This window comes from Mastomys coucha, unplaced genomic scaffold (genome assembly GCF_008632895.1).
Source record: "Mastomys coucha isolate ucsf_1 unplaced genomic scaffold, UCSF_Mcou_1 pScaffold20, whole genome shotgun sequence".
NCBI classification, from domain to species: Eukaryota; Metazoa; Chordata; class Mammalia; order Rodentia; family Muridae; genus Mastomys; species Mastomys coucha.
The window spans coordinates 92692219-92707911 of NW_022196903.1; the positions used below are offsets into that span (position 1 = coordinate 92692219).

The 15693-nt window shown below is 43.5% G+C and overlaps 1 protein-coding gene across 20 annotated transcripts in view; it reads right to left on the reverse strand.

The window, feature by feature from the left end:
* Window positions 1-26: 26 nt before the first annotated feature.
* Window positions 27-15693, reverse strand: part of Foxp1 (forkhead box P1) — a 600509-nt gene continuing 584842 nt past the window's right edge. For 13 of the 20 annotated variants that reach the window (XM_031382726.1, XM_031382728.1, XM_031382731.1 and 10 more), the window contains 5 exons: window positions 15280-15381; window positions 12211-12332; window positions 10433-10502; window positions 5917-6083; window positions 39-800 (listed from right to left, as the gene is read on the reverse strand). In XM_031382726.1, coding sequence (XP_031238586.1) covers window positions 656-800; window positions 5917-6083; window positions 10433-10502; window positions 12211-12332; window positions 15280-15381 — 606 coding nt within the window. In that variant the 3' untranslated portion in view covers window positions 39-655. Of the gene's footprint in view, window positions 801-5916; window positions 6084-10432; window positions 10503-11661; window positions 11832-12210; window positions 12333-15279; window positions 15382-15693 lie in introns of all 20 variants that reach the window. The other 7 variants (XM_031382737.1, XM_031382735.1, XM_031382736.1 and 4 more) reach the window with 2 other exon arrangements.

Genomic DNA, 15693 nt, shown 5'->3' on the forward strand with positions numbered 1-15693 from the left:
AAAAAAAAGAAGAAGAAAAAAAGCAATACATTAAAAAGTTTGGGATAATTATTTTTAACCCCTCCCCCCAATACACACACAAAGGCCTTCCCCCATCCCAACTGGAAGCAAAAAACAAAAACAAAACAAACCAAAGTGAGTAAAGGCAGTGATATCAACATGCAGTGCTGTGCAAAAAGGTCGTCCACTGGAGTCTTGAATTCGGGCGAAGGCTTGGTCTGCAGCGCAGGTACGTGAGCTCAGTCGGGTGTCCTCGGCGTCCAGCGTTGGCTGGGCAAAACTGCAGTTCAGAGTCTGCTGCTAAAAGTGAATCCGTTTATCGAATTTACAACACTGATGTTGACTCAAAGAGGAAAATCCCAAGTACCAAACAGGTCCATCCAATGCACAGAGTACAAATCCCTTTTGTCAACAAAAAGTAGAAAAATCAAAAATACTCCCAAATGGGATTCTTGATGGCACTAAGAGTTAACACGTTTCAAAGTTGTCAAAATGTAGCGAAAATCCTCCAGACTGTACAAGAAGCGGAGGGCGGTTTCGCTGCTAACTTTTGACGTGGTTTCTTTTCTTTTTTCTTTCTTCTTTTTTTTTTTTTTTAAATTTGTTTTGCTCTTTTTTCCGATCTTCCGTCTCGGGGGTCGGCCCGCCCGGAGGTTCACTCCATGTCCTCGTTTACTGGTTCATCTTCGTAATCTCTGTCATGGTCAAAATCTGGACTGTGGTTGGCTGTCGTCACTAAGGACAGAGGCCCTTCAGCTTCCTCAGGGTCGAGGGGTTCCTCTTTGACGTGTATGGGGTGCCTACAGAGAGACAGAGAGAGAAACAGGCTTAGGGGAACATCCAGACTGATATGCTGCTGGTGCTGGAACAACCTCCAAGACGTGCTTCAGAGGCAGTGCCCAGCAGAGGCACACTACCCGTCCCCAGAACCACAGCCAAAACCAAGGTTTCCCAATGTGGTGGGAAACTTCCTATGACTGTTGTGCATTTGCACTGCCTGCATCCCAAGAGACTAGGGGCCATATGAGGCCAGGGGCTTCTGTATTGCTCAGTGTAATGGCGGCACTGGTAGTCAGAGAGTCTTGGATGCTGCTTTAGAATGGACTCTGTATGGAAATCATGTCTCCTGCTTCTCAGGACACACAAGCTACCCGAGGACCTGGTTGACAGCACAGTGTATGGAGCTCAGACTATGCATTTCTAAGAGATCCCGGGTGATAGTGCTGGTCTCAGGCTCATCCTTCCGAGTACCAAATAGCAGGCCCCGTAGTGACATCCTGGGTGGACGAATGCCACCCTGCAAATAATTATGGGAAATGAGAATCTGTAATACGGCAGTGGTTCGTGGGGACCACAGAGCACAGGAGGCTGGGCTAATCATGGCTTGCTGTGCGTTCTGCTTTGCTGGTTAACATGCAGAGCCTGTGAAAGAACCCTCCAGAGGACGACCCCAAGCGAGGTTCTATCATTAATCAACTTCAAGCAAACACAGCAAAGAGACACCATGATACATGCTTGAAGCTCCAAATTAATGCATATTTTTACAAACTGTCAATAAGGCAAGAAAAGCCCTGCCAGGAAACACAAACGGAGAGGGAAAGGCTTGCTCAACACAGCAATATGATAAGAGAGCAGAGCCCCAATCAGAATAATAACGCTGTCAGCTGTAAACAAGGCAACACATGAGGCCCGGCTGGTAGCCGCCACTGGGACACTCTCACTACCTTGAGAGCTGCCAACTTTTTCATTATGGATTGGGGGCTCGGTTCATCTAGAGAGGGCTGGCTCGATCACACAAAACCACTCTGATAACAACTGCGAAAAGCTGTTCGTAAATCATATTTACAACTGATCTTTTGCCAATACAAATGACTTTCTGTTGCAGGGGGCTTTTGATATGTAAAAGAACCATTCAAGTTAAAATGCACACATCTCCCAGATAGGCTGGGAGTGGGAGGGACTTATAATGGACATTATCGAGTATTAGTAATAAGAGGTGGTACTGGGGATGGCTGGCTTCCTAAATAATTGATGCTATATGCAGGCCCCAAAGGCGCCTGGAACCATTTAAAAAACAGAGGCACACTTTGGGCTGCTCTGGAAGACAGGAACCTTCAAAATCAATTGACACTGAAATTAGCATAGCATAGAGGGAATCTTGGGGGGGTTACATGTCAGATAAATAGCTTTAAACAATTATGCCCACATTCTTAAAAAAGCATTTGTAAAACAAACCCAAGCCTCACAGTCCATTTTATATGTGGGTTCCAGCTACTTAAAAGTTTTTAATAGTGTGGTCATCCTTGTTTCTGAAATAAGGCCCAGGCCTGGTTATGGAGCTTGCAGAGCCTCTGAATGAAAAATATTCACAACTTTAACAGAAAAATCAAACATTTCAACATGGGTAGTGTCCTTCCAGGTGTGGGGCCCAATGTAACTGAACATGTCACATGCCTGTGCAGTCAGCCCGGGTTATAGTGAGTGTTTACTTTTCCCCTCCCTTTAAGAAACATACTATTGCATACTTTACACATAGTGGGAGGGTTTTTCTTTTTTGGGGGGGGGGTGTTTCGTTGGCTTTTCCATTACAGTTTTTCTGCTTCTATGTGATTCTGTCTGTTGATAAGTCCTTTACAGCTAGAGTTCTCTAATCGCCCTCCTTCCCCTCCGCTGTTTGCATAGTACAGTAAACTACTGCTAGCCATTAATCTTTCTCCTTCTGTTGATTTACCTCCTTGGGATAAATGTCTAAGAATGGAACTGTTAGAGCAGAGGCCAAAACATCTTTATGGTTCTCCTGATTTATTGGGATATTAATTTGCAGAGGGGCTCTATCAAGTGAGACTCGATCTCAGTGTCCCAAGCGTTAATTTAGAAAACCAGCCTGTGGCTGGCCTGGAGAGCCGGTGTGAGGGAGAGTCCCGGTTACCTTGACCTGCACCCCTGAGCTTTACTGACCACAGTGGATTTTTATGTCTGCCTCCTGATTTCACTAGCAAGAACTGTGACTTTGTCAATCACCACTGACAAAGCAGGTGGAGTCATGTCCAGCCCTTTAAAAACATTATTTTTAATCAGTTACTGAGGGTCAACAGCTATTTTTTCAGAGTAACACTTTTGTGCTTCAATTTTTAAAAGCTATCATACTTAGTACTTAATAATCCCTGGTTTGCAGGGTACAATCTGAGAGTACTACACAAAGCTTGGAGGGAAGGATTGGAAACCCTAGAGAAAGCAGACTCGTCTTCAAAGTTCTTGCTTTACAACTGTAAATTCTGGTTTTCTAGATCCAGCCCCAAACAACGACAGACCAACTGAAAGCTCCCCCAAAGACAGTTCCTAACACCAGAGACTAGTTTATTCTTTCCCAAATTCACTGCATATTCACTGTCCCCAAACATAGGTGTTGGTGCTGCTGCATTCACACAGCCTATCACCGTGCCTCCCATAGATTGGAAGGCAATGTCACCAACTAGATCTACTGTGTGACAACCTGAAAATCCACACCAGCATGACAGTAAGGATTCTTTGACCTTTCATTTATGATGCACAGTGTTAGAAGCTTCCCTCCCACTGGGCGTGTACACAGTGTACCATCTACACTACAATGGGTGCCCCTCTTGAGCCTTCCCCCACCAGGCCCAACCCTTTCTCTCCAGTATACACTTTTTCCAAAAAGGTTCCTAACAGATAACATGAAGCCAAAACCATCTCTCTGTTCCCCTTATATCTGTGTAATCCTTTTGTATAGCCCTTGTGGGAACACATGTGATTTTTAACTATAGTTTTCTAGTCTTTAAAGGCATTGTGTTCCTGTGCGGGGTGCACACACAGCACAGAGCCTTTGGTGTGGTGGCCCTTTAGGTCCTACCAGAATGAAAGTATACTGCCTCCAAACCATCATTATGCGACTACCTTCTTCTATTTTTGAAAGAGAAAGGCAATACTGTGGTTTGTGTGAAGAGCAGAGAGAGCTGTAGCAGGACGCTGCCTATGTGGCGGGCTGGCGTCCTAACAGTGGCTTGTGAGCCTTGTTGTAAAGTTTATGGCTTGATTTATTTCAATAGACTGGAACGGTTAAAAAACAATTTGCATCCTAGCAGGGTAATGCACGCTGGGCAAGAATGAAATCTCTCATTACAGACTCACTTAGTGGAAGCACAGGGGTCATCGAGACTAACTGGCTGCTGCACTGACAGCACAGGGAAGTTGTTGTCGGCACAGGGAACCACTGGGCATGGGGTGCAAACCTGATGTGCGAGCATCATGCTCTGATAGCACTATTCGGGGGCTCTTTTTCTGTCTTTCAAGCAGTTGAAGCTTTACACATTAGGATGACGGCTGTAAATTTTCTATGTCTGTAGTTCACTCACTCCTGCTAAGCAAATGAACTTCCCTCATTGATAGGCTTCTCTAGTGTACCTTTTTTCTTTTTTTTTTTGTAAATTTATTGCCCCCCCCCCCCCCCGCTTTCTACTAATAGGAAAGTAACATGGACTACACCCTGGAGTTTGAACAGAACTCTTAAGCAAGCAGTATGCTTTCCACTGGGTAGCTCCATATGTCCTTTCTCAATGGGCATGCCTGGGTATGTCTGGGAGTGACTGACATTACCAACTTACAGTTGCTCTGAACATTCCTGGATGTTGACATACAACATCACAACCATGGTGAATATCAATGAGACGACAAAGGAGTCAGAGAAACAGCAGCTTGTTTTAGGGAAGATGAAATTCTGTGGCAATCATGGGGAAGGCATATGTTTGCCTAAAATGCTGGCGTGTCATTTCTGGGAGACGACTCCCACAAATCACAAACCATGGCTTTACCTCTAAAGACCCCCTCTCTAAACACCCAGCGCATGGGATGAAAATGCTAGAAAGTAAAATTTCAGGTTTGCGCACTATGCTGGAAAGACACCATTTATTCCCTTTGTCACTAGATGCCAGTTCATTCTGTCCATACTTGTTAAAGGTCACATTTTCCAGCCCCATCACACAAATTTCCTAAAATAAGATGTTGGTCAGTAATTCAGAAAGAATGTGCAGACAGGCAGCCTATTCTTGGAGAGGACAGTAGTGGAAACATTGAACTGGTTTAGTCACTTAAAGTGGGCTACGGTTTTGGAAAAGACTCCCTTGAAAGGTCATTCGCAGCCAGGTTCACTGCATACCAAAGCATCTGGAGTCACGTGGTGTCTCTCCTGTTGTAGGCCCTTCCTAGGAATGACAGGGGGGGCTACGGCAGAGGTGACCATTTTCAACCTTCACCAACCACAAAGGGGCGCCCCAACTTGGTGGCCTTGCTTAGGTTAGTATGGCCCTGGTATCATTCACATTCAGCCCAGACAACCGTGGCCCACCGCTTCATTCAGTTATATGTGCTCTCATTATCCCGCCGTCTGCTGCTGTAATGCTCCTATTAATTTTCCTTTTGATATTTTAAGAGCAATCTATAAATCATGCCGCCTTTCATTTGTGCCATCATTAATGCTTGGTAATAATGCTGCGGCCAGCTCAAGTGGTTAAACCTAGCATGCCACCGAGTCAACAAGCATTTTTTCCTTCGCAAGGCTCGGCTTGCCTGGAAGTTGAACACACCGTGAGCTTTCTCAAAGAAGTGTATGGTGATTTTAGGAGAAAAGTCTCACAGTGTGAATTAAATGATGGTCTGAGACCCCAAGTGGTGGAAACGTCTCATTTTCTTGCCGTGTGCACTTACCGTGGATGAAGCCAATGGCTTTTCCGAGAAAGTTACTAACTAGTCTTTGTATGCGCTAACACATGACTCCAGGACTCCTAAGATATCAGAAATGACAGGAAAGGTGTCTAGAAGGGCCAGAGAAGAACCTGCTTGTGTATTTAAGAGGGGGACTGGAGTCAGGTGACAAGAGAGCTTTGGGTAGATAATACTCACACAGCTTGCATAGGGGATCTGCCTGGACTGCTGTCGCTCTCGTTGCTGTTGGTATGCTCCATGGCCCCGTTCAGCTCCTCCCGGATGGCACTGGCCAGGCTGCCCAGAGTGGGGTTTCCCATGGAAGCGGTAGTGTACAGAGGTATACTATTCTCAGCCATGGAAGCCTGCATCAACCAAGAGAAATCGAATGAAATCATAGGGGATGCCAGACAAGAAAGCTCTGGGTTATGGATGTGGAGTGTGTTTGATAGCTTTTGGTTCAAGTTCACTGTATCGTGGTTGGCAATTTCCAAGAGCTGTGGAATTTCGCTTTAGGAACCTTGAGCTTCATTTGGGTAAGCTATCTGGGCAACGGTGAGTCTATGGGTGAAGCTGTCTGCTAGCTCCTGCCTGGTGGAGTCATATGGTTTAGACAAAGGTTTCTAAAATGAGGTGTATAGCCAATGTCTTTAAAAAAAAAAAAAAAAAAAAAAGAGGAACTGAATATTTCCAGATCACAGTGAAATATAATGGAATTTTCATTTCTTTATCCATTTTGATGAGTACTCTATTGGATAGCTGAGATCTGATCAGATTATATGGCCATAGAGCTCAAATTTATGAGAACTTCCATAAGACTCATAGGAAAGGAAGAACTGGAATCATTTTTTTCTCCCCCACCATTCCCATTTTAATGATTTTTTTGAACCTGCTTAGTGAAGGCTGACATAACCAGACGATGGTAACAATCTTTCAGCCTCAGACTAATCATGCAGAAGTTTGGAAGTGCAGAAAACTCTCCAGGAAGGAAAAAAAAAAAAGAAGGAAATAAAAAGGTTAAATCTTATTTCCTTTATGACTAAGTATATTCATATTAAAGGTGGCAAAAACCATTCCATTCCAAATGAGTGTCAGCAAAAAAGTATACAACCACCCACCCCTACCATAAAAGCCACCCCAAACTAAAGTCTGGTACAATACTGTTCATTTTCTGTAATCCCAGACGTAAACATAATGGTCACCCTGTTTGCAATGTGGACAGTTGTCAAAAATACCACTGGACTGAAGAAATCCCATTTGTTTCAGTTGGGTAGGGCGTGTGCCCAAGTGACTTTTCATTTTATTATTCAAGAGGACAGACTTGGGAAAAGAGGCAGCTGTAATTAGATGAAGATTTATCAAAATTGTCTTCTTGCAGACTACACTATGCCTGGTTTTCCATCCTAATGAGAGAGAGTATGATCACAAGACAATCTGGCATAGTGGCTTCAGTTGGCCCGTCATGTAAGAGTCCTAACTATTCTAGAAAAGCTAGCACCAAAGAGAAGGTATGAGCCAGAAACAAAGGGAGAAGAGGAACAGAGCTGGGCTGCAGAGAATCTGCTTGTTAGTCAGTTGCAGTCTTGCTCTCTGTATAGACCCAGTGTCCGAAGCACTTCCCAGATTGATGCCCTGAGCATGCTCACAGCATCTCCCTTTGTCCCCTCTGAAATTGTATGCCTCCTTTTTTAAGTAAAGGGAGGAGGATGGTAGCTCATGATTTCCCAGTATGGTGACCATATCCCACTCTTTGACGGTTTATCAGATAATCTGTTTGCATCCAGCACTTTCTGAATGCATCTTTTAGAATTGCGTTTCTCAATTCAATTTCTAATTGAAAGAAGAGAAAGGCATTTCTCTTCTTTCTGGGTAGGGAAGTTGGCACAGTACTATGCCTGACAGCTGCGGCTGGGCTGCCATCTTCAGTTGCCTTATGTGAGACCACACAGTGGTCATAGTTCCCTGCCATGTAAGTTCTGCTTGGACTGTCAACTGAGTTGCCCTCTCACTGTGGAAGTATCACAGGAATCTTCTCTCACGAGACAACCGCACTGTTGAATGATAGTCAAGATGGAACCAAAGCTGCTACCATGATATGTTATTGGATTCCGAAGCCCCAAACTGACATGTAGGAACCACGAAAATAGTTAAAGGATTGTCTATTGAGATGAGTAAGTATCGACTCATTCTTTTTTCATTTTCCAAGTATGATGGCTAAAAGCCATTTCTGACTGATACTGGATTATGAATCATGGGCAACCGCAGTGATGACCGTCACCCAGTGGCAGACCCTTGTCTTGGTGCCTTAACTCTCAGACACACGGTAAGTACAGAGAACCAGTCTTGTTCCTTTAAACAAAACAGTGGCCACTGAGCTACAGTTAAGATCTTGAGGCCCCGTCCACCTCTGCGCCTCTTGAGTAGTCCTTTGCAGAGTGAAGGATCAGTGTGGCCCCCAAATTATCACCTTCAAACAGGTCCCTCCTGTGGCTGATGCTCTGAGGTACAGGTGTGCCACCATGTTTATAATGGACTTAATGATATAAATGATGCTGGGCACCGTGTGTGGCCTCACGTCAAACCGGCACCTCTGCCCGCAACACAGAAGTTCTTAAGTGATGGCGCACTTTGGGTTCGTAAGTACCGAGGCTTTTGGAATGTTAACTGCTCTGCGCTCCCCAGGGAAAAGGCAGTCTATAAATACGAAGCTTTATGGTTACCCTTAGTTACCTCATTTTTTCAGAGCATAATGCAATCTGTCCCGAGCCCCATGTTTTATTTCTGTAGTAGATTCTGCTGTCCTATTTTATAAATTGTATATCACGCCGTTATGTCGCTCTAGTAATTTTTTTTTTAAGAAGATATTGTTGCGCTGTTATTTTTACTTGCCTTGAAAAATGGAAGTGGGTGATAAAGGAAGGGAAGGCCCTGCTGGTGGGATCTTTATTTAATTTGCATGGCAGGAAGCTGTCTTGTATGACTGGCTGTCTACTGGTGGGGAATCCAAATTCAAGAGGAGGGGCAAAGGAGATAACTCCTTAAATTGTTCCTGGAAAGCCACAGGCTGGTTTTGGGCGAGCAGGGGAAACACAGAAGCGTGGAGAGGGGAGGGAAAGCAAAAGTCTTAGAGATGAAGCATGAACGCATCTGTAACGATACAGCACGCTAATTGAAATTAGTCACATAGTAAAGGGAATCTGATGTAAAATGTGCTTGTAATTTTAATACCATCCCAGATAGAGCTGACTTTAAATTCATACTTCACAAGACTCCAGGGAAAATAAGTTACTAATGCATGGTATTTACAGTGGCAGTGTATAAGCCGGCTTTCATTTACTCTTGTGAAGTTACTGTGTAAACTACAAGTAATTAAAAGAAACGCAGAGAGTAGTTTCTCTCAGTAAATTTAGTTCAGGCTAAAAGGAAATAAATAGAATTACTGAGATGTTCAGTTCAGTGAGTCTGCCTTGAACTGGGTCAGGGGTGGGTTATCCACGAAGAGCCCTAGGATGCTGTGGGTGAGCTGGAAAGACAGGCACACGGAATGGGGGCTCAGCCAATATTTGTTTAGCAAGTGGTGAGAATCAGGCTGCTGTCACTGCCTCCCCTCCCCCATCCAGTTCCCATCATGCCACTCGTTCCAAGCCTTTCCTCACTGACATCCCTTTTTGGGGCATTTGTTTCTCTATTTCTGCCTTCACCTGTAATGTTATGGTCCCTCAGAAAAGCCAGAGGCATCACAGAATCCAACAACCAGTTCAGGGGTGCTACAGTATTCACACTGAACAATGCTAGGGAGGTATGATAACTAACATGAGATCTGTCTATAGAGTATGTGATGTAAATGTTGCAAGATTCTTTTAGGTATGTCTTCTAAAATAATCAAGGTAGGTTAAAAACAACAATAACAACAAAAAACAAAGCCCAAAAAACTAAAAATGGCTACCTCTGAGCTCTTAAAGACCTGACTATGGCATTAAGTATTTAAAAGAAGTGATACCAGGTACTCCATTAATTTTAGAAATCAGTTGGTGGTGTGGTACCTAAAGACTGGCTAGACACACAGATTGTCCCTCCTGTCACTCACATCCAGGGCTCACACCTTCTAAGATTCTCTCCCTGAGGTAGTATGTGATTTATCTGTCAGTAGGAAATTCCAGGCTACGATGGTTAGGGCTTTCCTGAACAACTGGATGGCAACTTCTACTTTTCTTATGCTTTCTGTTGTTTAGACAGTCGATTTACACAGGAGGAAACAAACCTAGGCCCACCCCCACAGGAAGAAAAGGTGTTGAAATGGACTTTAATAAAGCCTCACTTTCTCTTTAAGCCTGGGAACAATGGAAGGTCATGTGACACAGTGGCCTATCATCCCGCACATTAATAGCTGTGCTAGAGTAATTACACTTGTGGTATTTTTGCCTCAAGTGAAATTCTGAAATAAGAGGATGGAAATTATGATACTGCTGATAAATATTAATAAGTGAACTTTTAATTTTTTTTTTGCCACAATATTCAAAATGCTGAGCATCCTTCTAATGCTGAAGCAGCCTGATGTGTTTGCCTCCGGGGAGAACGATGCTTTGTGCACTTAAGAAAAAAGTTTAACGGAATTAAAATTTAATATCTAATTAGAGCGAGGCTAATATATTTTGAAATGAGTGGGGGAGCCCTGCGTCTGTGCTACGGATTGGGGAATGGCCGTTAATCTTACCTGTAAAGCTGCATTGAGAGGTGTGCAGTAGGCGTGGCTGCTCTGCATGTTTTTAATAAGGGAAGGGTTACTGTGTAAGAAAAAGATAAAAACTCAAAGTTAAACGCAATCGACCCAGAGGTCCTCGCCAACTTTTGCTTTTAAAGTTCGCTGGTAGCCTGCCACATTTTAAATTCTTCCCCCACCCAGTCACCAAACCAAAGGAAAGTTAAGCTTTATATATGTTTCTCGGGGTTGGTTTGGGTAAATACCTCTGGGGATGAACCTAGTAGTTCATCCTGGTGAAGCTACATTAAATTAGAACACACTTGGGTATATTTCTGGGGACCAGTCTGCAAAGGTTCTGCTGCCAGGTTCCAGTAGGAAGGTAAGGGATGAGTGGCAGGGTGCTTTGGACTGTGTGAGGAGCTCTCAGCTCAGAGGCTTCATTCTCAGTGACCCTGACTGCTCGATGGACGGAAGCCACACTAACTCCTCCTCTGTAAGGCAGGAGCTTTGGCAGCTGTCTTTCGTGTATAGCCCAGTCTGGGAGAGCAAGACCTAATTTGGTACTTTTTCTATTAACTAGGTAAAAGAACCCACAATACCATTTAAAAAAAACAACCACTCCAAAATTACATTGGACATACTGAGAGAAAGTGTGGCTTCCAGTAGGTAATGAGGTTCATTTATCAACAGACTTTGAAGGGAATGACATTATCAATCTTTCCCCTGAGCTTAGGACAATTTGCTTTTCAGTTTTTTGAGACAGGGTCTCTCTACAAAGTCTAGGCTGTCCTGGAATGTGCAGTCCTCCTGCCTCAGCTTCCCTGGGGGCTGTCATTATAGGCACACACCCCTAGGCCTGGCTTGTTCACAATTGCTGTTTCTTGGGTGTTCAGTGGAAAGAACTATCCCACTAGATATATACTGTAACCACCACTTCCTTTCACTTGCCGGGATCGTGGGTAACAAGGGAAATATCTAGCTTTGAGGGTCCCCATAAGCTGCTGAATCAAAATACAGTCAATCATCATCGGCATTAGAGACATTGAAAAAGCATCGTTCTAGGCACTGGCGTTCCAAAGAGAAACGAGCGAGGTACATGTACAGATCACACCGTTTAGTTTCTGTTGCAGAAAGCTGTGGCACTGCTCTTGGGTGAAATGTCATACTACATGGGATGAGTCAACCATGCAAAGCCAAAGCAACAGCAGACACAAGAGAACAAAGCAAGTAAAGGCTCTTACTGTGCGCCAAGCTCGTCAGAGTTTTCACCGGGGCAGTATTTGCGAGGACGGCCTCGTTGAATATGGCGGCCACGTATAAACTCTTCATCATCAACTGTCCAAAAGGACCCAAACTCATCCTCTACTCTGATAAAGCACTTATGCAGTGAGAGGTTGGTGCGAATGGCACCCTGGGATAGGAGCAGCAGCAAAGGAGATGGAGTGGCAACAAAAGGAGGCGGGGTTGGGGGCAGGACAGACATCCAATACAGGGAACAGGAAAAAGAAAATAAAATGCAATAAGCATAAGCGAATGGCTCGTGAGGGTTAATATGCAACGCCGCCTAAAAGCTACTAGCATGGGATGTAACAGAGACCAGCAAGCAGGGGCAGGGGGACTGGTGGGTATACGAGACAGGAGGGATGAAATGTTCTCTTGCTTCCCTTAACTGAGACAAACGTGAAAACCAGGTCTTTGGTCTGACGCCGCCTAGCAGCCTCTACGGTACACTGGTACACTCGTTAGCACAATCCGAGCTGGGCTAAGAAGTTCAAACATGGCGGACGTACCCACTGATCTTTTGTGGCCTCCGTTTTTGGAACTCTACTTCATCCACTGTCCATACTGCCCCTTTAACGTTCTCTACTCGCACAAAACACTTGTGGAGACTAAGATTATGACGCACTGCATTCTGCAGCAAGTATAAAAGAGAGAACATTGACATTTTTTTTTCTATAAGAAAAGATTCAAAAAAAAAAAAAAATACACAGCAGTACATTCAGCCCCACATCTGTAAAGCCATCCTCCAGAACTGTAGCCGCCACCCCCTCCCCCATTGGAGGATCCTCCTTTGAATTGTCTTTTAAGAAAAACCTCAAATTATGAATCAATGGCATTTATGCCTAATTTCTGGTACCATGTGACCAGAAGACATACTGGTAATTATGCATGCAAGTCCCAAGCAGGTCCCTCCATATAAATCTAAAATATTGTCAAAATCAGTAAAGTATAAAAACTCTTCTTTGCAAACCCATTTATATGAGATTCAAAAGCTATTTTATTTCTAAATCATGAGAGGTGAACAGTTTTAAATATGCAGCAATATCTGGCTTGGAAACCACGCATAGGCTTTATTAAGGAGAATCCTAACTAGGATTTTACCACGGAGAGTACCATCTTGTATAGCAAAGACGGACTCAGCACTGAGAGTCCAGTCTCAAGAGCTGAGCAGAACCTTACCTTCTGGAGTATGTGGGAACATGGGCAATTTTAACTAATTGAAAAAAATGCCAAGAACTTACAAGTAGGACTCTCAATGGCAAAATGATTACATTCCATTACTTGGTTTCTACGTTTCTTATATTTAAAAGTCACTGTTGGCCACTGCTGAGTGGGAACCTTCACATCTAACAAACGGGCATTCTTAACTGAAGTTCAGCAAGGAGGCTCTAAATGTCTTGTATTTTCAGAGAAATCCACAACCCTGACTTGGATAACCAAACTGGACACACTCTAGTCTTGACTGGCTGAGCAATGCGATGGTGGACTTGGGACTATTCCAAATGACCAGTGGCAGGTTTGTTTGTTTGTTTTTTCATACAGAATAAGTGGCTCGGGGGAGGCAGAGGCAGATGACAAACACAACTGAGGTTTTAGCACCTTACATAAGCCCTCACTTTTATCCCAGCAATGTATTGTTCCGACAAGCTACACTCTTCTACACTAATCTGCTTTCCTGGTGACAAATCTTGAAACTCTCAGTGGTCTTTCAGACTTCTGGGAACTGATAACTGGTTGCTTAAAAGTTAGTCTTCTCTGTGTTACACGACTTAGACAATGGGGCACATCTTTATTACTTCTATGATGGTCTGCTCACCAGTGGACTCCACAGAGCGAGCTCCCAGGAGACTGACTACAGCTGGGAGTGGACTCGTGATCTTGACATGGCTGTCAAAGGCTACCCTTGATGGAAAAGCTTTCTGATGGGTTGCTTAAAAACAAAACTCTGTACCTTTAAAATGAACCTAGCTTTTACGGAAACACTTTCTTCTTTATATTGTACAGGGAATTATTTCCTCCACTCTCCTAGAGGAAACAGAAGCAAGTGAAGCCACTTCCTTTTCAAAAATCCAGAGAGCACATGTGCACATGTGAGGGAGATGGCTGGGAGACAAGGCGGCATCAGTCACTGTTGGAAAGTTTACCTAAATATCAAGATGTACAAAAACCCAAAGACTCCAGGGGCTACTGCTGCTCAAAGAATGATTTAGAGGGCTCTGTATATTAAAACAGAAAGCAGCTAAAAGACAAGAGTTTTTAAAAGAAACAGGATCAGCAAGTGATCACATTCCACGTTATCTTTTGGATCAGTGTCCCAGGAAGGACACACAGAGAGAAACTATCGGTATAGACAAGTCGCTGAGTACCTCATATGGGACTGTTGGTATCAGTGACACTTCTGCCTTTACTTTGCAAAGCTGGAAAAGTGAGATGTGAGTTGAAATTCATCTCCGCAACTGGTAATTATTTTGGAAATGTGGTCATTTGGTATTTATAAAAAGCAATTTGAAGAAAATGTCTTCTTTACGCTTCTACTTCCTAAATTTTAAAAAGATTTGTAGCTAAAGGGCCACTGTATTTTATCTCCTGAGGCAGGAATGGAAAGAAGCTAAGATCGGCAATATAATTTCCTGTCAGCCCCCATGTGGCTAATGAATTAATTTTGTGCCTATACTAATTTTTTTTTTATAGAATTCGAGGAGAAAAAAAAAACAAAACACGTTTCTTCCTGTTAAATTAAGGAAGTCGCATCCTATAAGAGCACCTGTTGAACTGAAACCATGGATAAGGACAAATCTTAAATGGTAGGTGGTACTAAATAGATCTACTTGGCATCGTGTAATAAATTCAAACTATGAAGCTGAGAAAAAGTTGTGAAGGCGATCTGTGTAGCTCAGCCTGGCCTTGTACTCAAATCTCCCTACTTCTCAAATGCTGAGACGACTGGCATGCCTAACCAGGAAGGCTTAATGGAACACCGAATAAATGCCAATGAAATTTAGAAGGGACTCCAAGTGTTTAGGGGTTATCTAGTGGAGTTATGGCAGCTGACCTGCTCTATGGCGAATGGTGTCACATGACATTACATAATTGTAGAACTACCTTTTCCCCCTCAGGGTAGCCATGGACCCATCCTTATAACTGATACCTTCCATTCTGCAGAAATCACCCTTTGTGCTGTTGTGAGTACACGGATTACACAGCTGCCTCTACTTGTGGGGTGGGTGGGCTATGATCTAACCACTGAAGGATCTTATTCAGCTTCTTTCCTAGTTACGCCCCTGAAAATGACAGTTGGTTACCCGTGCTTTGTGTAAGCAATAGGGCCAACTTCAGAGTTAAGGGTCACAATGTCACCTCCTTCCCTAACACAGAATTCTACAGCAAATCCAGCCACAGCTCTCTGGCAGGGGCCGGGGTGGAGTGACTCTTCCATCTGAACACTTCAACCACAATAAAACACTTCTCCTAGTCACATTCCCAGAGCAAGTGGAATACTCTCGTTGCCCAGTAACTGGATTTTTCTCCAGAAGATCCTCTCTTCTAGAAAGGTCAAAGTTCAAGACAGCAAAGCTTACCTTCCACGTGGCTGCATTGCGCCGGAAGTATGCAAACATTCGTGTGAACCAGTTATAGATTTCATTTAGTGTTAACTGCTTTTCTGGAGATTCGAGAATGGCCTGTGAGGCGAAAAGAACCCAAAGAAAGTAATTTATCATCCAGCAGGTAGGGACATTCGACAGTGTTCATGAAAATGATGAAAAAGAAAACCAAACCAAACCAGAACCAAAACTGGAATTTGGGGCAAACTCCTCAGACAGGTTTCACAAAATGATCGAAGATTAATGGTTGTATTTAAACAGTTCAATAGCAAAACTCGAAATGGAATTATCTAATTGTTTGGAGTTTTTATTTCTGTTTCTGTACAGAAATATTAATTTATTAGTCATTCATAAAGCAGAATCAAAGAGAAATGCAAAACATTTCACTAG